The 23,728-nt window shown below is 51.6% G+C and overlaps 1 protein-coding gene across 1 annotated transcript in view; it reads left to right on the forward strand.

Moving 5' to 3' along the window:
- Positions 1-16,651: 16,651 nt before the first annotated feature.
- The window catches only part of slc49a4 (solute carrier family 49 member 4), an 83,175-nt gene continuing 76,098 nt past the window's right edge, over positions 16,652-23,728 (forward strand). The window contains exon 1 of the mRNA XM_038790079.1: positions 16,652-17,062. Coding sequence (XP_038646007.1) covers positions 16,789-17,062 — 274 coding nt within the window. The 5' untranslated portion in view covers positions 16,652-16,788. The remainder of the gene's footprint in view (positions 17,063-23,728) is intronic.

The following is a 23,728-nucleotide window of genomic DNA, read 5'->3' on the forward strand; positions in this document are numbered from 1 at the left end:
AGAACGTGCAGACTCAGCACAGACGGTGACCCAAGCCGGGAATCAAACCTGGGACCCTGGTGCTGTGAAGCCACAGTGCTACCCACTGTGCTCCCATGCCGTCCAATATGCTACCGTGCTAAGGAGGAGCCTATGTTCCAGGGGGAGGGCCAAGGAGCTAACCTGCACTGACCCTGACCACCCCACAGTTCCCGATGACAAGGGTGACCCCCGGATGCCGTTCCGCCTGGCCCATGTTTGTGTAGACTAGTGCTGATTGGCGCCTGGCTGCAGCCTCCCTGGGGAGGCCGGTGGATCGAGGGGATGCCGGTGTATCCCGGGTAAGTAGCCCTTAAGTAGATTTACGACCTACTTCCGCAAGCGTTGTTTGCTCCCGCCCCTTTTAGCGGAGTTTTCGATTCCGACGCCCCGCGAGACTTGGGTGTGTCCCGCGAGGCGGGGAGGCTGCCGGGAGTCTTCACCCAGGAGCCGCGTTGTGCTCTCTCGCTCCAGCGCGAAGCAGCCAGAGAATCGCGCCCGTTGTCTCTGAGAGGGAGAATCCCACCCCACATCGCTGACACTGCAGTCTACCCTCAGTGCCACACTGCCTGGATTTTAATACTCAAGTGTTGGAGTCTTGGAGAAGTGTTGTCACTTCTGACTCAGGGGCGAGAATGTTGTCTCCTGAGCCAAAGATGACACAACGCAGCTAAGTCCGTGTCGAAAAGAAAAGCAAACCACCGTCAGCCGAAGTCACCTGAATCATGACTCACATGTTGTGGGGCGATTTGACGGAGGGCGTCCTCAACTATGAACGCTTTTTAATAGAATGGAAAGTCTTTCCTCTGGCAGGCCCGCAATTAGAGATTACAGGTGATCCACGAAAGAAAACAGAATCCACAAAACAACGCATACTTTCACAAAGTGAGTTGTGGAGACCTGGACTGCACTGCCTGGCGAAAGCAGACTCGATAGTAAATATTAAAAAAAAAACAGTTGGGTAAATACTTGAAGAGGGGGGGGAGGGGAAAGCAGATTATGGGGAGAGTGTGTGTTTGTGTCTGTGTTGATGGTGGCAGGGGAGGCGGTGCTGGTGGGACTGGCTGAATAGCTCTACCTTAGATCCGGCACAATGGACCAAATCGCCTCCCTTTATGCTGCATAATTCTATTCTATGAAATGTGGGGTTGACTGTTTTGTGGGAGATGTGGTTGGAGAGAGAGAAGTGATGACTGGTGCTTTTTGATTCCTGGGAAATTTGAGCTGTTCACAACAAGCGACTCATCATTTCCTGCTGAAACTTTGAACAAATTGATGGAATTCGTTGAGGAATAATTTAAATATACATGTATTGTTGTTTGATTTTTTCCATTTTAAACATGCAACCCAACAAAGCAAACCCAACAACAAAACCCCTGACCCCCCCCCCCCCAATACTCCAATAACCCCCCAACAAAAGTCCCCCCCCCCCCCCCCCCCCCCACACACATCTAGGAATCAACTCTTTAAAATGTAATATAAACAAACCCCTCACTCACACCCCTCAAAATAAACTTGACCTTTTTCAGATACAGGAATACATCAAGCACCCCCCCCCCCCCCCCCCCCCCCCGGCCACCCAGCCGCACCGGGGCACAGGGCGGAGAAGCTGACCTCCACCCTAACAGGACCCACCTGCGAGCGATCAGTGAGGCGAAGGCTTAAACATCCGCCCCCACTCCCGTCTGCAACCACGGCAAGTCCGAATATGGCCCCCAGGGGACTGGACTCTAAGTCCACATGCAGGATTGTCGGCATTGTGCTAAAAAAACAACCTCCAAAATCTCTCCCACTTCGGGCAGGACCAGAGCATATGTACATGGTTGGCCGGACCCCTCCCACACCACTCACAAACATCCTAAACCCCCTCAAACAACTGGCTCGTTCTCGACTTTGTCAGGCTTCGCCTTCAGTTGTATCAGACCCAGCCTCATGCACAAGGTTGAGGCGTTCACCCTCTGCAGCACCTCACACCACAACCCCAGCTCCTCCTCCCCCTCCAACCACACCCTATCCTCCTCCAACAACCTCCCATAAATCTCAGAGATGACCACCCCCCCCAGCTCCATCACTGTCAACACCCCCTCCAGCAACGAGGAAGGTGGCGCCACTGGAAAAGTCGGGGAAACCTTCTTTGCAAAGTCGCGCACCTGCACATACCTAAAGGCCTCCACCCCGCGGAACCCAACCGTCTCCATCAACTCCTCCAAACTCACCAACTGCCCTTCTAGAAATACGTCCTTCATCTCTGTCACCACCTCCCCCGCTCCTCCCAATCCTGAAACCTAGCATCCAGGCCCGCCGGCTCAAACACATGGAGCGGGATTCTGCCGTAATCGGCGGGGCGGGCAACTCCGGCGGGAAGGAGTGGCGTGAACCACTCCGGCATCGGGCCGCCCCAAAGGAACTGGCGCCGAAGGGCCTCCGCCGGCTGGCGCAGGTTGGCGCATGCGTGGGAGCGGCAGCGTATGCTGGCGTCTTCCCAGCGCATGCGCAGAGGGCTTCATCTCCGCACCAGCAATGGTGGACCGGTACAGCCGCCAGTGGGGAAGAATAGAGTTCGCCCAAGGAACAGGCCCGCCCGCTGATCGCTGGGCCCCGATCGCGGGCCAGGCCACCGAGGGAGAACCTGCCGGGGCCAGATCCCCCCGCGCCCCCCAGAGAACCCGGAGGCCGCCTGCGCTGCCAGGTCCCGCCAGTAAGGACCGACTCTAATTTACGCCGGCGGGACCAGCAAAAAAAACCGGGTGGCCACTCGGCCCGTCGAGGGGAAGTGAATTGCCGTGGGTGGCGGCGCGATTCCCGGTGCTGGAGAATCCGGCAGCCAGCGGGGGCGGGATTCACGCCGCCCCCCCCCCCCCCCCCCCCCGGCGATTCTCCGACCCTGCGGGGGGTTCAGAGAATCCCGCCCATGATTCCTTCGGATCGGCATCAGCATCAACTCTGTCCCTAACTTAAAGTGCTGCTGAAATTGTGTCCATATCTTCAGTGGGGCCACCACCACCAAACTCCCTGAATACTTCCCTGGGGTGGACGGGAGCGGGCCATTGCCAGAGCCCACAACCCCTGATGTGTTGGTACGCTGGGTCTGCGAGGACTGCGTTTACCATAGCAGTGAGAGAGACAGGCTTCCAACACTTGGAGAAATGCAACTCTATTTTATTAAACTCTTAACCATTAAACATACTTTAACGGTGGGTTGACACTATGCTGAGTTGACTGGAGACCTGAGGCTAACCTGACCAGACAATCTGACTACCACATGGTGGATGTTCTAGTTGTTGCTCACGAGCTCTGACTGTCTCAGAGGCTGCATCCCGAGAGAGCGGGAAAACTAGTGCCCTCTGGCTTTATAGTGGTCGTGTCCTGTCTGGTGATTGGCTGCTGTGTTCTGTGTGTTCATTGGTCATCCTGTGTGTCAATCAATGTCTGTCTGTGCACTATCATATACTTGTGTGTATATTATGACATCTCCCCCCTTTTAAAAAATGTATATATGTCAATAAATAGTGTGTGTGTGTATGAGCCTGACTATGTACAAAGTATGTGAGCGTATTTACATGAGTAGGAGCCTGACTATATACAAAATACATGAACGTATTTACATGGGAAGGTGTCTAGTGCAGAGAGAGTGCATACAACAAATTAGAAAGAATAATATGTACAGACGTGTAAACGAAGCACAAGGCAATGCAACACTCAGTCTATAAATTCAGTCTCTGTGGCGGGCGACAAATTCTGGTTGACCGAACGAGCATTTGGCTCTGTTGAGTCGGAGGCCATGCCCGTGGATCCTTTGGAACACTCGCTTGAGGTGATCGATGTGTTCCCGTGGAGTCGTGGACCAGACAATGATGTCATCGACGTACACCCGCACCCCCTCGATGCCCTCCATCATTTGCTCCATTATTCGGTGGAACACCTCCGAGGTGGAGATGATACCAAAGCGCATCCGGTTGTAACAATACCGGCCAAACGGGCTTTCAACTGGATGCGTCAAGTTATATCTGCCAAAACCCATTGGAGGCATCCAACTTTGTGAAACATTTGGCGCGAGCCATTTTGCTGGTGAGCTCTTCGTGCTGAGGGATAGGGTAGTGTTCCCTCATGATGTTACGGTTCAAATCTTTGGGGTCGATACAAACGTGCAGTTCCCCTGACGGTTTTTTGACACAAACCATGGAGCTAACCCAGCCCGTGGGTTCTGTGACCTTAGCAATGACGCCCTGGTCCTGGAGGTCTTGCAGCTGCTGCTTGAGACGGTCCTTAAGGGGAGCCGGCACCCGACGTGGTGCATGAACCACAGGTGTGGCATTCGGTTTCAGAAGAATCTTGTATGTGTAGGGGAGTGTGCCCATACCCTCGAAGACGCTGTGGTATCGTGCAATTATGTCATTTAATTGGATTTGGAAGTTGGAATCTGGCAAGGCTGATGCCTCAACGGGCGACATGGAATGCACCCGCTGTACAAGATTCAGGATTTTGCAGGCCTGAGCACCGAGCAAGGAAGCTTTGTTGGACCCTACAATTTCGAAGCACAGGGTGGCTCTTGAAGAACGATGGGATACCACAAGCTGGCATGAGCCACTGGCAGCAGTGGCATTGCCATTGTAGTTGAGAAGCTGGCAGGCCGATGGAAGGATGTTCGGCTTGACGTGGATGTTATCCAGGTCAGACTGCGAAATGATGTTAGCTGAAGTGCCGGTGTCCAGCCTGAAGCGTATGCGAGATTTGTTGACCGTAAGGGTGGGACACCACTCGTCGTCCGGATCAATGCTCATCACTGGGAGGGGCTTGGCATTTTTTGAGGAAAGCATCGTATGCTTGGTGATGATGCCCACCTAGAATGGGGATGTGAGATCCTCGGTGTCGGGATCTGGAACCATGTCAGAATCGGAGTCTGCAACGGGTTGCTGCACTGACCGGACGTTCCTGCGCTGCTGCTGGGATCACTGTGTGTTGGGCAGTTGAGCAGATCTGCACAGGACTGCGTAGTGGCCAATTGTGCCACACTGGAGACAGCGTCGAGATTTTGCGGGACATTGCTGCTTTAAGTGGGAGGAGCCACAGTCGTTGCATGTCATGGCGCCGACGTCAGGATGCGCGGTGCGGTTGAACGATGTGTGCACCTGCGCAGTTCGGTCCTCGGCCTCGCCGTCCCCTCGGTCGTTGCGCACATGCGCAGGAGCCCGGGAATAGCGCGCAAAATGGCTGCCCTCATCCAGACTCAGGCCCTGGAGCTGTTTTACGGCCTGTACCCGCTTCGCATCGTGGGGGCCTTGCCGCACCGTCTCTGCCGCCTTGATATGGGAGTATAGGTTGTTGGCGTGCTCGTGGAGGACGCAGGTCTCGATGGTACGGGTGAGCTGCTTCACTTTAAGGAGCTGCTGCCAGATTGAGCTTATGCTTGGCCACCTGAATTCCCAAATACCGAAAACTTCTCTCCACCATCTTTTTAAAAAAAAATTTTATTCAAGTTTTTTAATAACAATAACAAATTTTCTCTCTGCAATTTAAAATAAACGAGGCGTGTTTCCACGCCAAAACAAAACAAGAAAAGAATTGTCGCCCCCAAGTAAATAATAACAAATAGCAATACAAGAAAGAAGAAAATAACATAACAAACCCACCACCGCAAAAACACCCCCCCCACCCCCCCCAACCATCACCAACCCCCCCCCCCCCCCGGTTGCTGCAGAGACCGACCACTCTCTACCCCTTCGCCAGGAAATCGAGAAAGGGCTGCCACCGCAGAAAGAACCCCTGTACCGACCCCCTCAGGGCAAATTTCATCCTCTCCAACTTGATGGACCCAGCCATGTCGTTGACCCAGGTCTCCGAACTCGGGGGCCGCGTATCCCTCCACTGTAACAGAATCCTGCGCCGGGCTACTAGAGACGCAAAGGCCAGAATGCCGGCCTCTCTCGCCTCCTGCACTCCCGGCACCGAAGCTAACCAAAGATCGCGAGCCCCCAGCCCGGCCTGACCCCCGACCCACCACTTCCGACAAAATCCCCGCCACCCCCTTCCAAAACCCCTCCAGAGCCGGACATGCCCAAAACATATGGGTGTGGTTTGCCGGGCCACCCGAACACCTCCCACACCTGTCTTCCCCTCCGAAAAAACCGGCTCATCCTAGCCCCCGTTATGTGAGCCCTGTGCAGCACCTTCAGCTGAATTAGGCTGAGCCGTGCGCAAGAGGAAGAATTCACCCTCTCCAGGGCATCCGACCATGTCCCATCCTCAATCTCTTCCCCTAGCTCTTCCTCCCATTTCACTTTGAGCTCATCTACTGAGGCCTCCTCCTCCTCCTGCATCAGCTGGTAGATAGCCGAGATCTTCCCTTCCCCGACCCACGTCCCCGAAAGCACCCTGTCCTGCACCCCCCTTGGTGGCAGCCGCGGAAACTCCTGCCTCTTAACAAAGTCCCTGACCTGCATATACCTAAAAGCGTTCCCGGGGGGAGGTTCCACTTCCCCACCAGCTCCTCCAGAGTCGCGAACTTCCCATCCACGAAGACGTTCCCAAACTGTCTGATCTCTCCACCATCTTGAGCGGCAGCTCCTCCAAACTCTTTTCCTGGCCCCTCGCATGCACCACAAAGAGCTCGCTCTTCCCAACATTAAGCTTATACCCCGAGAAGTCTCCAAACTCCCTGAGGGTCTGCATAATCTCCCCCATCCCCTCCACCGGATCTGCTTATATCCCGAGAAGTCTCCAAACTCCCTGAGGGTCTGCATAACCTCCCCCATCCCCTCCACCAGATCTGTAATATATAAAAGCAGATCATCCGCATATTGTTGAGACACGGTGCTCCTCCCCCCCCCCCCCCCGAACCAAACCCCTCCAGCTTCTGGACTCCCTCAGTGCCATGGCCAATGGCTCAATTGCCAAAGCAAACAGCAGGGGGGACAGAGGGCACTCCTGCCTCGTCCCACGGTATAGTCTAAAGTACTCTGACCTCAACCGGTTCATCAATGCACTCACCACCGGGGCCTGGTATATCAATTTAAGCCACCCTATGAACCCCCCCTCCAAACCCAAACCTACCCACAGATACTCCCACTCCACCCGGTCAAAGGCCTTCTCCGCGTCCATAGCCGCCGCCACCTCTGCCTCCCCCCCCCCCCCCACCCCCCCCCCCCCCCCCCCCCATCCGAGGGCATCATAATCACATTCAGGAGCCTCTGCACATTTGCATTCAACTGCCTGCCCTTCACAAATCCCGTCTGATCCTCGTGTATCACCAGGACCTTCGCCAACAACTTGGCATCCACATTAAGGAGTGAAAGCGGCCTATACGAGCCAGACTGCAGCATGTCTTTTTCCCGCTTGAGAATAAGCGAGATCAGAGCTCGCGACATTGTCGGGGGGGAGACTACCTTTTTCTATTGTCTCGTTAAAAGTTCTCAACAGCAACGGAGCCAACAGTTCCGAAAACGTCCTATAAAATTCAATCGGGAACCCATCCGGTCCCCAGGCCTTGACCGCCTGCATACTCCCCAACCCCTTAACCAGCTCCTCCATCCCAATCGGGGCCCCCAAGGCCTCTACCTGCTCCTCCTCCACCCTCGGAAACCTCAATTGGTCCAGGAATCGTTGCATCCCCTCCCCCACCTCCAGCGGCTCTGATTTGTACAAGTTCTCACAGAAGTCCCTAAAAACCTCATTTATTCTGGCTGGACTCTGCACCGTATTCCCTCCCTTGTCCCTGATGCCCCCAATCTCCCTAGCCGCCTCCTTCCTCCGCAGCTGATGTGCCAGCATCCGACTCGCCTTCTCCCCATATTCATACGCTGCTCCTTGTACCTTCCTCCACTGAGCCTCAGCTTTCCCCGTCGTCACCAAGTCAAACTCCGTTTGGAGGCTCCGGTGCTCCTTCAGCAGCCCCTCCTCGGGGGATTCCGCACATCTCCTATCCACCCTCAGTATCTCTCCTACCAATCTATCCCTCTCCCTACTCTCTCCCTCTTCTCTCTGTGAGCCCTGATGGAGATCAGCTCCCCTCTAACCACCGCCTTCAGCGCCTCCCAGACCACACCACCGAGACCTCCCCATTGTCATTGGCCTCTGTATACCTCTGTATACACCCCCGGATCCGCCCACAGACCTCCTCATCCGCCAATAATCCCACGTCCAAGCGCCACAACGGGCGCTGGCCCCTCTCTTCTCCCAACTCCAGCTCCACCCAGCGCGGGGCGTGATCCGAAATCGCAATGGCCGAGTACTCCGTCCCCTCTACTCTCGGGATCAATGCCCTGCTCACCACGAAAAAGTCTGTCTGTGAGTAACCTTGTGCACGTGGGAAAAGAAGGAGAACTCCCTCATCCTTGGCCTAGCAAACCTCCACGGATCCACTCCCCCATCTGATCCATAAACCCCCTCAGGTCCTTGGCCGCAGCCGGCCTCTTCCCCGACCTAGACCTGGACCGATCCATTGCCGGATCTAGTACCGTGTTGAAATTCCCCCCATAATTAGGTTACCCACCTCCAGATCCGGGATCCAGCTTAGCATCCGCTTCATGAACCCTGCATCGTCCCAATTTGGGGCATACACATTCACCAGCACCACCCGGGCCCCCTGCAGCCCTCTTTATCCGCCATAAAGCCCACCGCCTTGAAAGTCACCCGCTTGCTCACCAAAATTGCATCCAACCCGGAGTGAAAGACCTGCCCTACCCACACTTTCCAGCCCATCGTCTCCGGGAGTACCTCCTTAACCACAGCATCTTACAAAGATTCCCACCAGCAGCGGCGCCAGCCTATTCAAAAACGTTTTAGAAAACTCCAGTGGTAACCCATCCGGTCCTGGTGCCTTGCCCGTTTGCATCTTTCCACTCACCACTCGAATCTCATCCATCTCCACTGGCTCTTCCAGCCCTGCCGTCTCTTCCTCTCTGACCCTAGCCTGCCCTCCAAAGCACCCGTTACTGTAACGTACCTGCCACCCCCCCCCCCCCCCCCCACCCCCACCCCTAGTCTGCCACCACCGTCTCCATATGAAACCCCACTCTCTTACCCACCAGTATCACACCCCCATGGGCCCGGCTTTCAAAGCCCGGGTGGAACACCTGTCTCATCCAGACCTTCCGAAACCTCACCTGGTCCATCACCCTCAGATGAGTCTCCTGCAGAAGCGACATGTCAGCTCTCAAGCTCTTTGAATGACAGAAGACTCTCATATTTACTTCACAGGCCTGCCCACCTCTTGCATGTTCCAAGTTACCATTTGGACGGGGGGGGGGGGGGGGTTCTCTCTTCACCCCCCCTCCTATAAGTCATAATCACTGCTCCTTGCCCCGCCCAATGAGCGGGACCCAACCCTCCCCTTGATCACCGCCAGCCAACTGCCCCACTCCTCCCCTCTCCCCTTCCCAGAAGCCCCCAGCCACCTCCTCTTGAAATCTCCTCTCCCGGTATAGTCCCTATCCCGCCATCTTTCACACCTCCCAGGCCAATTGAGCCCTGTCCACACAGGCTCCCTCCACCTCGCTCCTGTTCACCAGCCAACCTACGTTTGCTAATGAGGTGGCCCCTAACAGAGCCCCTCCCCCAACAGGCCCAACACCAAAGACCAACATAAAAGCTGCCCCATATCCAGTCCATGCGATCCCGACATAATAGTCTCCCAAACACAGGGAACAAGATATGTCCCGAATGTCCCAAACCAGCCCCTCCCAAACACAATATCAGGAAAAACAAAATCCAAACTCAGTTCAGTCCCAATCCAGACTTCAGGAACGCCTTCACCTCCTCCGCTATCTCAAAGTAATAGTTCCTGGAGTTGTGGGTAACGTTGCCGGATAGACCATGCCAAACTCTGCACGTTGCTCTTGCACAACGCTGCCTTCACCCGACCAAAAGTCGCCCGGCGTCTTGCGAGCTTCGCCACGAGGTCCTGGTATTTCCGAATACCACCGCCTTCCCACCTCGCCTCTTGATTCAGCTTTGCCCGTCCCAACACCATCTCCTTCCCCTGCTAACCGTGAAGCGTATTGTCACAGCTCTTAGCGGCCCATTAGTCTTCGGCTTCAGCTGAAGTCACCGGTGAGCCCGATCCAGCTCATACAGGGATGGGTCCTCTTCCTCCCCCAACTACTTGGCGAACATCTCCACAAAGTACTCCGTCGGCTTCCAGCCCCCCAGCCCCTCAGACAATGAAATGAAATGAAAATCGCTTATTGTCACGAGTAGGCTTCAATGAAGTTACTGTGAAAAGCCCCTAGTCGCCACATTCCGGCGCCTGTTCGGGGAGGCTGTTACGGGAATTGAACCGTGCTGCTGGCCTGCTTGGTCTGCTTTCAAAGCCAGTGATTTAGCCCTGAGTGTGAAACACGATTCACAGATCCTGTCTTCGTGACCTGTTGTCCAGGTCCTCAATTTTGGCTCTTTGCTACACTCCATCACCCTACACAGCTCCTCACCCATCGAGGTGTGGCCATCATCTAACTGTCGCTGTGCCGTGACAATGCCTCCTCCACCCGCTTCAATGCCTCTCCTTCCTCCCGCACTACCGTCCATGTCTTTCCCAGAGCCTCCTTTACCGGGGCAGGCGTATCATCCACCAAATCCTTGAGCGAGGCCATCATCTCATTCTGATGCCTATTAAAATGTTCGGCGAACTGACAGTAAAGCTCCACCGTGGTCACCTCAGCCTGCGTGTCCACTGTAATGGGTGCTCCACCACGGTTATCTCAGCCAGCGTGTCCACTGTAATGGGTGCTCCTCCGCGGTCATGTCAGCCAGCGTGTCCACTGTAATGGGTGCTCCACCACTGTCATATCAGCCAGCGTGTCCACTGTAATGGGTGCACCGCGGTCACCTCAGCCAGTGTGTCCACTGTAATGGGTGCTCCACCACTGTCATATCAGCCAGCGTGTCCACTGTAATGGGTGCTCCTCCGCGGTCACCTCAGCCAGCGTGTCCACTGTAATGGGTGCTCCTCCGCGGTCATCTCAGCCAGCGTGTCCACTGTAATGAGTGCTCCACCGTGATCATCTCAGCCAGCGTGTCCACTGTAATGGGTGCTCCACCACGGTCATCTCAGCCAGCGTGTCCACTGTAATGGGTGCTCCACCACGGTCATCTCAGCCAGCGTGTCCACTGTAATGGGTGCTCCACCGTGATCATCTCAGCCAGCGTGTCCACTGTAATGGGTGCTCCACCACGGTCATCTCAGCCAGCGTGTCCACTGTAATGGGTGCACCGCGGTCATTTCAGCCAGCGTGTCCACTGTAATGGGTGCTCCACCGTGGTCACCTCAGCCAGCGTGTCCACTGTACTGGGTGCACCGCGGTCACCTCAGCCAGCGTGTCCACTGTAATGGGTGCTCAACCACGGTCATCTCAGCCAGCGTGCCCACTGTAATGGGTGCACCGCGGTCACCTCAGCCAGCGTGTCCACTGTAATGGGTGCTCCTCCGCGGTCATCTCAGCCAGCGTGTCCACTGTAATGGGTGCTCCACCGTGATCATCTCAGCCAGCGTGTCCACTGTAATGGGTGCTCCACCACGGTCATCTCAGCCAGCGTGTCCACTGTAATGGGTGCACCGCGGTCATTTCAGCCAGCGTGTCCACTGTAATGGGTGCTCCACCGTGGTCACCTCAGCCAGCGTGTCCACTGTACTGGGTGCACCGCGGTCACCTCAGCCAGCGTGTCCACTGTAATGGGTGCTCCATCACGGTCATCTCAGCCAGTGTGTCCACTGTAATGGGTGCTCCATCACGGTCATCTCAGCCAGTGTGTCCACTGTACTGGGTGCACCGCGGTCATCTCAGCCAGTGTGTCCACTGTAATGGGTGCACCGCGGTCATCTCAGCCAGTGTGTCCACTGTACTGGGTGCACCGCGGTCATCTCAGCCAGCGTGTCCACTGTACTGGGTGCACCGCGGTCATCTCAGCCAGTGTGTCCACTGTAATGGGTGCACCGCGGTCATCTCAGCCAGTGTGTCCACTGTACTGGGTGCACCGCGGTCATCTCAGCCAGCGTGTCCACTGTACTGGGTGCACCGCGGTCATCTCAGCCAGTGTGTCCACTGTAATGGGTGCACCGCGGTCATCTCAGCCAGCATGTCCACTGTAATGGGTGCTCCACCACGGTCATCTCAGCCAGCATGTCCACTGTAATGGGTGCACCGCGGTCATCTCAGCCAGTGTGTCCACTGTAATGGGTGCTCCACCGTGGTCATCTCAGTCAGTGTGTCCACTGTAATGGGTGCACCGCGGTCATCTCAGCCAGCATGTCTACTGTAATGGGTGCTCCACCACGGTCATCTCAGCCAGCGTGTCCACTGTAATGGGTGCTCCACCACGGTCATCTCAGCCAGCGTGTCCACTGTAATGGGTGCTCCACCGCGGTCATCTCAGCCAGCGTGTACACTGTAATGGGTGCACCGCGGTCATCTCAGCCAGCGTGTACACTGTAATGGGTGCACCGCGGTCATCTCAGCCAGCGTGTCCACTGTAATGGGTGCCCCACTGCGGTCACCTCAGCCAGCGTGTCCACTGTAATGGGTGCTCCACTGCGGTCACCTCAGCCAGCGTGTCCACTGTAATGGGTGCTCCACTGTGGTCACCTCAGCCAGCGTGTCCACTGTAATGGGTGCTCCAGCGCGATCATCTCAGCCAGTGTGTCCACTGTAATGGGTGCACCGCGGTCATCTCAGCCAGCGTGTCCACTGTAATGGGTGCTCCACTGCGGTCATCTCAGCCAGCGTGTCCACTGTACTGGGTGCACCGCGGTCATCTCAGCCAGCGTGTCCACTGTAATGGGTGCACCGCGGTCATCTCAGCCAGTGTGTCCACTGTAATGGGTGCTCCACCACGGTCATCTCAGCCAGTGTGTCCACTGTAATGGGTGCTCCAACACGGTCATCTCAGCCAGTGTGTCCACTGTACTGGGTGAGGCCCCACCCGGCGACTTACTCCCACCATCTTTCCGCCCACAGAGCTCCACGCCGAACCCGAGTTCCCAGGCGGACTATCGCTCGCATCTTTTCATCCCGTATTCTTCTTATGGGTTTTCAACATCCTTTAGTTGCCGCAACCTTTCTCGAGATCAATCACATAAAAGTTTCCCCATATATCTGGGTGAAAAGGACTAAAAGTGAAAGCTCGAGCAGTGGCCAATCCACCTGGCCTGCCCATCTTTGGGTTGTGGGGGTGAGACGCACGCAGACTTGGGGAGAATGGACAAACCTATGTTCACTGTTTAGTATTAACTTATTTCTCTATTTTTCGCTAAGTGTATATTTATTTCATCCGACAGCAAGATCTGGACAGGTTGGGCAAGTGGGCAAATCAATGTCAGATGCAGTATAATTTGGATAAGTGTGAGGTTATTCACTTTGGAAGCAAAAGCAGGAAGGCAGATTACTACCTGAATGGTTGTAAATTGAGAGAGGGGAGTGTGCAGCGGGACCTGGGTGTCCTTGTGCACCAGTCGCTGAAGGTAAGCATGCAGGTGCAGCAGGTGGTCAAGAAGGCCTTCATTGCGAGAGGTTTCGAGTACAGGAGCAGGGATGTGTTGCTGCAGTTATACAGGGCCTTGGTGAGGCCACACCTGGAATATTGCGTGTAGTTTTGGTCTCCTTCTCTGAGGAAGGATGTTCTTGCTCTCGAGGGAGTGCAGCGAAGGTTTACCAGACTGATTCCAGGGATTGTGATTGTTGGGATTGTTCTTGCTGGAGTTCAGAAGAATGAGGGGGGTTCTCATAGAGACTTATAAAATTCTAACGGGACTAGACAGGGTAGATGCAGGGAAGATGTTACCAATGATGGGTGTCCAGAACCAGGGGTTACAGTCTGAGGACTCAGGGTAAACCATTTCGGACAGAGATAAGGAGACATTTCTTCACCCAAAGAGTGGTGAGTCTATGTAATTAATTACCACAGGAAGTAGTTGATGCTAAAACATTGAATATATTCAAGAGGCGGTTAGATATAGCACTTGGGGAGAATGGGATCAAGGGCTATGGGAAGAAAGCAGGATTAGGCTATTGAATTGGAAGATCAGCCATGATCGTGATGAATGGCGGAGCAGGCTCGAAGGGCCAAAAGGCCTCCTCCTGCTCCTATCTTCTATGTATCTATTGTCATGTGATAGTACCTTTAAGAAATGGGTGTTTAGCAGTGATGTCAGAGTGTGGATGGAGCTGGGCTGCCTATCAGCTTTTTACTTTCATTTTAGGCTGTTTGCTGCAGGGTGTGTTTTAATTTCGTTTTCAGAGCTAAATAGCTGCAGTCACAGCCAGAAGGTGTATGAGTTTCTCTCTCTCTGTAATCTAAAAACTATAGATCAATCCTTTGGTGATTTAAAACTAATAACTGCTCTCAGTAGTGACTTTAACCTGATGTGCTTCTGTTTAAAGGTTTTATTTTTAAATCTTATAGATGTTAAAAAGAAAGCTTAAAGGATTACTTAGTGTTGTCGTCTTTGGGGGTTGTATTTGAATTAATGGTTGCTAAGATGTTCACTGTATGCTTTAAAAAGGTTAACTTGAGTTCATAGAATATATATTGTTTTGCTTTAAATTTTCCATTTCTGCTGTACCACTCCGGTAGAGTGGGTCGTGTGCTCCCCATACCACAATCTATTAAAAGTTGTGGGTCAGGTGAACTCCATGATACACTTTGGGGTTCTCTAAACCCTAGCCCATAACACTATGTATATGTATCCTGTAATATGGCCTCCATCAGTTTTCCCACTATTGATGTCAAGCTAACAGGAGTGTAGTTTCCTGGGGCAGCAGGGTGGCACAGTGGTTAGCATTGCTGCCTCATGGGGCCAAGGTCCCAGGTTCGACCTGGGTCACTGTCTGTGTGGAGTTTGCACATTCTCCCTGTGTTTGCGTGCGTTTCATCCCCTCAACCCAAAAATGTGCAGGGTAGGTGGATTGGCCACGCTAACTTGGTCCCTTAATTGGAAAAAATGAATTGGGTACTCTAAATTTATTTTTAAAAAGGTCTGCAGTTTCCTGTGTTATTCTTTGCCCCTTTCCAAAACAACGGAGTCACATTTGCAATCCTTCAGTCAGCTGGGACTAATCCTGTGTTGAGGCAGCCCTGGAAACTTTCTGTTATAAGGGGAGGTTGTTGATACCAGAATTGAAGCAGAGCTTTTTATAATTGCAAAGGGTTTTGACAGAGTAAAAAGACAAAGACTATTTCCCTTCTTGGTCAATACGTACAAGTTACATCAATCTAAATCCGAACTGAAAGTCAGATGTTAAGACGTATCTTTTCTAGAGAGGGATGTTCAAGCATGGAACACTTTGCCACAGGGACTGGATGCAGCAAAAATCATTTCATTATTTTAAGGGAAATGTTTGATTCAGAGGTTACTGAGTTATGGGGAGAAACTCATTCCCCAGATCTGGAAAATTCCAAGCCCAGACAGCTGTTTTCTTTTATTCATTCATGGGATGTGGGTGTCACTAATGAGCATTTGCTGGTCATCCTAAATTGTCCTTGAGAAGGCACTGATCTCCTTCAATACAACTGACTGGCTTGCTCGGCCATTCCAGAGGGCAGGTAAGAGTGAACAATGGGTGTGGAATCAAATGGAGGCAGACCGAGGGTGGCAGATTTCCTTCCCTCAAGGACATTTGTGAACCAAATGAGCTATGAGAAACTGGTGCTCTACTGATACAAGTGGACAAATTTGTCTACTTTGGACAAATGATAACAGGAAAGTCGATGCGATGCTGATATCAAAAGATGTGGAGAGCTGGCATTGGACTGGGGTGAGCACAGTAAGAAGTCTTACAACACCAGGTTAAAGTCCAACAGGTTTGTTTCAACCGAAAGCTAGTGTTTGAAACAAACCTGTTGGACTTTAACCTGGTGTTGTAAGACATCAAAAGGATAGAAATTGTCAGAAGCAATTTTGTGAAGATGAAGGGTGTGTTAACAAGAAAACTCAAGCTTGCAATCAGGAAAAAAAACTCTTGCGATGCTACACTCTATCCACTTTGCTGTGTGCCTGGACAATAAATAAAGATCTGTGGAAGACAGGCCTTTGAAATATGGATGCTGAGATGTGGATTCTGAGACCATAAGACTGAAAGGTTACAGAGATCTCAAATGGAGAGCAAAGTGGAGGTTGGCAGAAAGAGGGGTTGACCTAGGCTATGGACAGATGTTACTGAGCGGTTGGAGACAAGCTAGTGTAGGTGTGAGAATGGCGGAAGTCAAGAGAGCTTTCCAGCACAGCAAGAGCCCTTCAGCCCATCAGATCGCCTGCTAGCAGTAACGACAAGCAACAGCAACCCCTGCCAACTTTTCACTGCAAGATTTAATTAGAGCATTTCCTTCAATCTCAGTTCTGAGGTTGTTGGATTCGCACGGTTAACTCAGTTTCTCTCCACTCAGATCCTGCTGTTCTTTCCCAACACTTTCTTGTTTTTTTATTTTTAATTTAAATAGTTGAATTTAAAATCCCCAGCTTGTGTGGTAGGATTTGAACTGGTGCCCTGGGTCTCCAGGACTGCCTGGATCCACTGGGCTCCAGGTGTGTGGGTATTGAAGGTGGGTGTGCAGCACTCATGTGGGGCTCTAGGTGAGTGACGTAGGTGCGTAGCTGACGCTGCGTCGCGGTGGGGATGCCAGTGACGCAATTACGTCGTTGATGGATGACGTAGATACGTCGGAGACCGCGCCTGACGCCCGTGCGCGGGGAGCCGGCGAGGAGCCTGTTTTGAGTGGGGGCGTGTGGGAGAGCGAGCGGCTGGTAACCCGGGCAACAGTCCGGCCGGAGCCGGGACCGGGGCCATGTGGGCGAGCGAGGAGGAGGCGCAGCCGCTGCTAGGCCTGGCTCCCGCCAGCTGGGCGGCCAGCCGCCTGTACAGGCGCCGCTGGCTGATCCTGGCCGTCTTCTCGATGCTCGGCTTCATGCAGGGCCTGCTGTGGAACTCCTGGGGTCCCATCCAGAACTCAGCCAAACAGGCCCTGGGCTTCAGCACCCTGGACATCACGCTGCTGGTCCTGTGGGGCCCCATCGGCTTCCTGCCCTGCTTCATCTTCATGTGGCTGATGGACAAAAAAGGTGAGGTCAGAGGTGGTGGGAGTGGGGTGGCGGTGTGGTGGCGGGAGTGCAGGGTGGGGGTGTGGTGGCGGGAGTGGAGGGTGGGGGTGTGGTGGCGGGAGTGGAGGGTGGGGGTGTGGTGGTGGGAGTGGAGGGTGGGGGTGTGGTGGAGGGTGGGGGTGTGGTGGTGGGAGTGGAGGGTGGGGGTGTGGTGGTGGGAGTGGAGGGTGGGGGGTGTGGTGGTGGGAGTGGAGGGTGGGGGTGTGGTGGTGGGAGTGGAGGGTGGGGGTGGGTGTGGTGGGTGTGGTGGTGGGTGTGGAGGGTGGTGGTGGAGGGTGGGGGTGTGGTGGGAGTGGCGGGGGGGTGTGGTGGGAGTGGCGGGGGGGGGTGGTGGGAGTGGCGGGGGGGTGTGGTGGGAGTGGCGGGGGGGGTGTGTGGTGGTGGGAGTGGCGGGGGGGGGTGTGTGGTGGTGGGAGTGGAGGGGGGGTGTGTGGTGGTGGGAGTGGAGGGGGTGTGTGGTGGTGGGAGTGGAGGGGGGGTTTGGTGGGAGTGGAGGGGGGGTTTGGTGGGAGTGGAGGGGGGGTGGGGTGGCGGAGAGAGGCTGGAGGGTGTAATCAGGAGAGGGGAGTGGTGGGGCAGGAGTGGAGGACAGAAGCTGGAAGGTGTAATCAGGGGAGAGGGACGGAATAGAGTGGGGTGGGGGTGATCTTGAGGGAGAAGAAAGCAGTGGAGAAAAGAGTGATGTGGCGGGAGGATGGAAGAGGGCTCCAGTTGGGAGGTGGTAGAAAGGCATGGCTGATGGCCATTGGTTATGGCCGGAGCCCGGGTGGTGTGGAGGGAACGGGCAAAATTGTGGTTGAAGTAAAGTGATGGTGAGGTGTAATTGAAGAGAGAGGAGGCTAAGGGGCTGGCAGAGGTAGGGTACTAGCTGCTGTTCTTGAGGTGGATGGGAATGTCCTCCCCAGTGGCCTGATGAAAACAATCCCTTGGGCACTATCAATAAACAATGATTATTTGTAATTTCTCAGATTTGTGGGTGCTAGCTGTGCGTAAAGTTGTTGGTCTGATTCCTATATTGCAGCAGGCTTCGGTATCGGTTGTAACCTTGGACATCCTAAGGATGTGGAAGATGCTATATAGATGTAATTGGGTCAAAATGTGGCAGATGGAGTTTAACGTGGTTCGGTTTGAGGTCATGCATTTTGGTCAGAAGAGTAGGAAGGCAACTGGGAGAAACTTCAGGGTGCTCATTGTAGAGGGATCTGAGGGCCCTTGTTCTTGAGTCACAGAAGACCAGCATGAAGGTACAGCAGATAATAAAGAAAGCGAATGGAATTTTGCCATTTATAGCGAAAGGAATAGAATATAAAGGTAAGGAAGTGTTGTTGCAACTATACACGGTATTGGTAAGACCACACCTAGAGTATTGTGCACAGTTTTGATCCCCTTATTTGAGAAAAGATGTAGTGGCGTATGAGGCAGTTCAGAGGAGGGTTTACTACGTTAATTCCAGAGATGAGGGGTTTGTCGTATGAGGAGAGATTGAACAGTTTAGAGCATGGGTCATAATGATAAAGTAGATGTGCAGTGGATGCTTACTTTGGTGGGGGCATTCTTGAATGAGAGGTCATCGTCTTAGGATACGAGGTAGCAAATTAAAAAAATTTGAGGAGATACTGCTTCTCCCAAAGGGTTGTGAACCCATGAGAATGCGGTGTATGCAGTGACAGTGAGTAAATTTAAGGTGGAGTTGGATGGATTTTTAATGGGTAATGGTTTGAAGGGTTATGGCGAACGGGCAGGATGGTGGAGTTAAGGCCAGGATGAAATCAGCCATGATCGAATAGCAGAGCAGACTCGATGGCCCAAATGGCCTAATTCTGCTCCTATATCGTATGAGTTTAAGATTTTTAAGCAGAGTTGCTGGGATTGCAGTGTACAGTTTGATTGTGAAAATTAATCAGAAAAACTGTAAGCCATTGCAAAGTCTCCCCCCCCCCCCCCCCCCATTCTAAACTTTCTATAGTAATAGGTTTTTATTTTAATAATACTTGAAAGTAACCTTTCTATATCATGTTTTTCTGTGGAACATGCTGGATTGAAGTTCCCTTGACGTGCTGCCTCTGCTGCTATGTAATTTAACTCGAAGGTTTGATATATTTCTAATAGCCATGTTTTGATATGTTAAGGGAGAAAAAATCTGCAATTGCCATGCAGAAAAAGAGTGAGAGCTTGGAGAAGCAAGTCGCAGGCACTGCTGTTCAAGCATAGTGTTGAGTGGGAAGAGTGTGAGACTTCTTGGGGATGTCATGCAGCTGATGTGTTTGTGTGTGAGTTATCTATTTAGAACGAGTTTAACAAGTTTGCAAACACTTTCACGATAAACATCTTCTACCCAACGTAAACATGAACTCATCCAAAACTCAGCCTCTTCACCCACCACCCTATGCTCGCTGGTTCACGTTAGCTCCTAGTCCAGCAACACGCCCGCTTCATAATTCTTATCCATGTTTACAAACCTGCGTGGTTACCTATCTCTGTAATCATCACCAATTCTACATATTTACATCTGTGTTGCTTCAATTCTGGCCTCTTGCACCTCCATAATTTTACTCCGTGATTAGCTCCTTTGGTCTTAATCTCGAAATCTAGTCCTTAAACCTCTACAAGAACATAAGAACTAGGAGCAGGAGTAGACCATGCGACTGCTCGAGTCAGCCCCACCATTCGATATGAACATGGCTGCTCTGGTTGTGCCCTCAACTCCATTTTTCTGTCTGCTCCCCTTGATTCCATTAAAGGATTCACCATTAAACCAACATCTTTGACCAATGTCTTTGTCATCTGTCCTACTACGATCTTGCTTGCCCAGTGTTAAATTTTGTGGATAGTCCTGTAAAGCACCTTGGGATATTTTACTGAGTCAAATACGCTCCGTAAATGCAGATTGTTGCTCCTTTTAGAATGCAATAGAATGGAGCGATTCAGACTGCTGTTAAGCTTCTGATTTAAATAGATATTAGTTCTATCTTACTGTTCGTTGGACCTCCTACGTGGCTGATGGAGCATTCTGTACTAACAGAACAATCAGGAATCGCTGAGATTTGCTGTTAATTGATGAGATTTTGCTTCCCCTTTGCAGTACAGCTGGACCACTCTTTGACTTTTAATTTTCACATGGCATTTTACAAGCTAAGGTTAGATCTGGACTTGGGTTTTCTGCATCGCAATAAGTCCTGCTTTACTCACGCTACCAGATACACCATAGCTCAGATGTCTATCCTGCCAGTTTTGATTATGGTGACCTCATTTATAAAATGGCCGCAAGTCTCTTGGTAAGCCAGATGCCCTCTTTCACTCTTCAGTTAGATTTGTGACTGGTGCCCCTTTTCACACCCATCACTGTGACCTGATTAAGTGGCCCTCATTAAGCACAAGGTGCTATCTCCACTGGCGTCAGTTAATTTATCGAAACTTGCTGGGATAAACACTCGCCTGTTTGAAAAGTCGGTTACATTTTACTGCCTCTTATAATCTGAGGTCACCATGATTTGATCAAACTGGTCACTTCGAGAGAGCATCGCCTTTGGTCGTAATTAATTTGCGGCTGCCAATGACCGGAACTGGGTACAACTGAAGCTGATGCCAACTAACTTTATTGCCATGGATCCCTTTCACTTGGACTGACAAGTGGAAAATAACATTTGTGCCACAAGTGCCAGGCAATGACCATCTCCAACAAGAGAGGATCTAAGCATCGCCCCATGACATTCAATGGCATTACCATCGCTGAATCCCCCACTATCAACATCTTGGGGTTACCATCGACCAGAATCTGAACTGGACTAACCAGATAAATGCTGTGGCTACCTAAGCAGTTAAAGGCTAGGAATTTTGCAGTGAGTAACTCCCCTCCTGACTCCGCAAGGCCTGTCCAAGGCACAAGTCGGGAGTGTGATGGAATACTCCCCACTTGCCTGGATGAGCGCAGCTTCAACAGCACTCAATAAGCTGAACACCATCCAGGACAAAGCAGCCCACTTGATTGGCATCCCTTCCATAAACATTCAATCCCTCCACCACCGCTGAACAGTGGCAGCCGTGTGTACCATCTACAAGATGCACTGCAGTAACTCACCAAGGTTCCTTGGGCAGCACATTCCAAACCCACGACCACTACCATCTAGAAGGACAAGAGCAGCAGATATCTGGGAACACCACGACCTGGAGGTTCCCCTCCAAGTCACTCACCATCTTGACTTGGAAATATATCGCCGTTCCTTCACTGTAACTTGGTCAAGATCCTGTAAATGTCCCCCTAACAGCACTGTGGGTGTATCTACACCTCGGGGACTCCAGCAGTTCAAGAAGGCAGCTCGCCACCACCTTCTGATGGACAATAAATGCTGACATTGTTAGCGACAACCCCCCCCACCCCACAAATGAACCAAAAAAAGAGTAAAGGCTCTACTGACTGATATTGTACATGCTAAACTGTTAATTCTCTCACTGTTAATTTGTATTTTATTGTTTTTATGTATTGTATTCTGCACGTTTGGTGCAGTAGCATTAGCCACTTGACCAGGTTGTTATTGCAAATGAGAATTGCTTCCCAATTCACTCACCTGGCTAAATATAGATTAAGTAAAGTAAGTAACTGGTTTGGATGGGGGGTGGGTATGAGTGTTGCATTGAGTTGGGATTTTGTGAGGATGGTTTAACACAGTGGGCTAAACAGCTGGCTTGTAATGCAGAACAAGACCAGCAGCGCGGGTTCAATTCCCGTACCAGCCTCCCCGAACAGGCGCTGGAATGTGGCTACTAGGGGCTTTTCACAGTAACTTCATTGAAGTCTACTTGTGACAATAAGCGATTATTATTCAGGTGAGGGCAAGGAGAACCCTGTTATAGTCCTGAGATGAGGCAGAAGTGGGAAATGTGTGGACACTGTGGAACTCTGGGTTGGGATTTTGATGGAATCCTGCCAGAGAAGGAGACCATTGAGGCGGCACCTATCTTCCGAAAGAGCACCCTATGTCCCACACCCCAAAACCCCTCCTAAACGGCACATCTTTGGACTGTGGCAATCAAGCCTGGGTCCCTGGTGCTGAGGCAGCAGTGCTTACCACGTGCCGCCCATTGACAGCTGTCAATGATTCTGCTTTTTGCTTTTACACCTCTTCTCGCTCCATCTTTTGTTTCTTTGTCACATTGGCATCTCTGTTTGGCCTGTACCATTACCTCTTTTGGCATTTGATCTCTCCTGCCTTCCACCCTATCATAGATCTTTGGTTCTTTTCTCCATTCCCCTTTCCCTATATTTCTCCCTGTTTAAAACTTGTTTTTTCTCAACCGTTTCCGGTTTTGATAGGTTATTTAAAAAAAAATTTATAGTACCCAATTCATTTTTTTCCCCAATTAAGGGGAAATTTAGTGTGGCCAATCCATCTAGCTTCCACATATTTTTGGGTTATGGGGGCGAAACCCACGCAAACAATATGAGAATGTGCAAACTCCGCACGGACAGTGACCCAGAGCCAGGATCGAACCTGGGACCTCGGCGCCATGAGGTCACAGTGCTCACTGTGCTGCCCTCGGTTTTGATAGATTATTGACCCAAAGCATGATCTTTGCTCCTCTCCAACAACATTGCGTATTTCTATTTTTTTCTGTGATTAAGGCCGATTGCTAAAAGCACTCTTATACAGGGATTTCTGTATCAAATTTTACATCTCAATCATCATTTTTCAAACGGCTAAGTTTAAACAAATCTATTTAAAATTGAACATAGCGATGAATGCTAGCTTTCTAGAAATCTTCAATGAGCTTCTCTCCTCCACCCAACCCCCCCCCCCCCTCAATTATTACCACCACCTCTCCCCCAATCCACAACAAAAAGCTGTAATATTAGTTATCTTAGTGCTGGGCTGGTCCTCATTTCTGAGCAGTTTAAACAGCCTGTTTACTTAACCAGAAATATGTAAATATGTGGCAAGCTAAAATTAAACGTCTTGTTGGGGACAGGAACTAGAATATAAATAATGCATATATGAACGCTGTGGAGCAGTTTGTGTATGACTAAGAATGTGGTGAGATCCCCCACGAGTGCCTCTTGTTTGTGCACATGTTGACGTTTTTGGAAGCTTGGTTTCTGTTGACTGGTTCCTGAGGCTGTGCTTATACTGGTCTGAGCTAGAGAGCAGTTTGAAGCTGGGAAGAGCCCTGTTCTACTGTTGGGCGCTCCTTGTGAATTGAGCTTTCAGCATCACACGCTGAATAACAACTTGCAATTCTATTAAAATAGTAAAAGATCCAAATGTGCTTCACAGGAAGAATTAAACAAAATTAGACACCAAGTTATACACAGATCTCCTCTTGCCAACAAACTTTGAGTTTGTTGAGACGGAAGCATTTGTGAATTTGACGTATTTTTAAAAGAAAAACAAACTAGTCTGTTTAAGTTAATAAACCGGCTTGCAGGTCAAATGGAGCCAGCTTGACTCCATTGTTGAGTTAAAACTTTTCAAGCTTAAGAATAAATGCATGGTGCCTGAACATCACACACAAACACGTCAAATAGTTTGTTATAATGGCAACACATGTTATTTGGCAGTCATGTTCCACATAAGGTTGCATAAATGTCACATGATAAATGTATTTTTGGAGTTTGAAGAGGGAATATTCGGC

This window comes from Scyliorhinus canicula, chromosome 2 (genome assembly GCF_902713615.1).
Source record: "Scyliorhinus canicula chromosome 2, sScyCan1.1, whole genome shotgun sequence".
Lineage (NCBI taxonomy): Eukaryota > Metazoa > Chordata > Chondrichthyes > Carcharhiniformes > Scyliorhinidae > Scyliorhinus > Scyliorhinus canicula.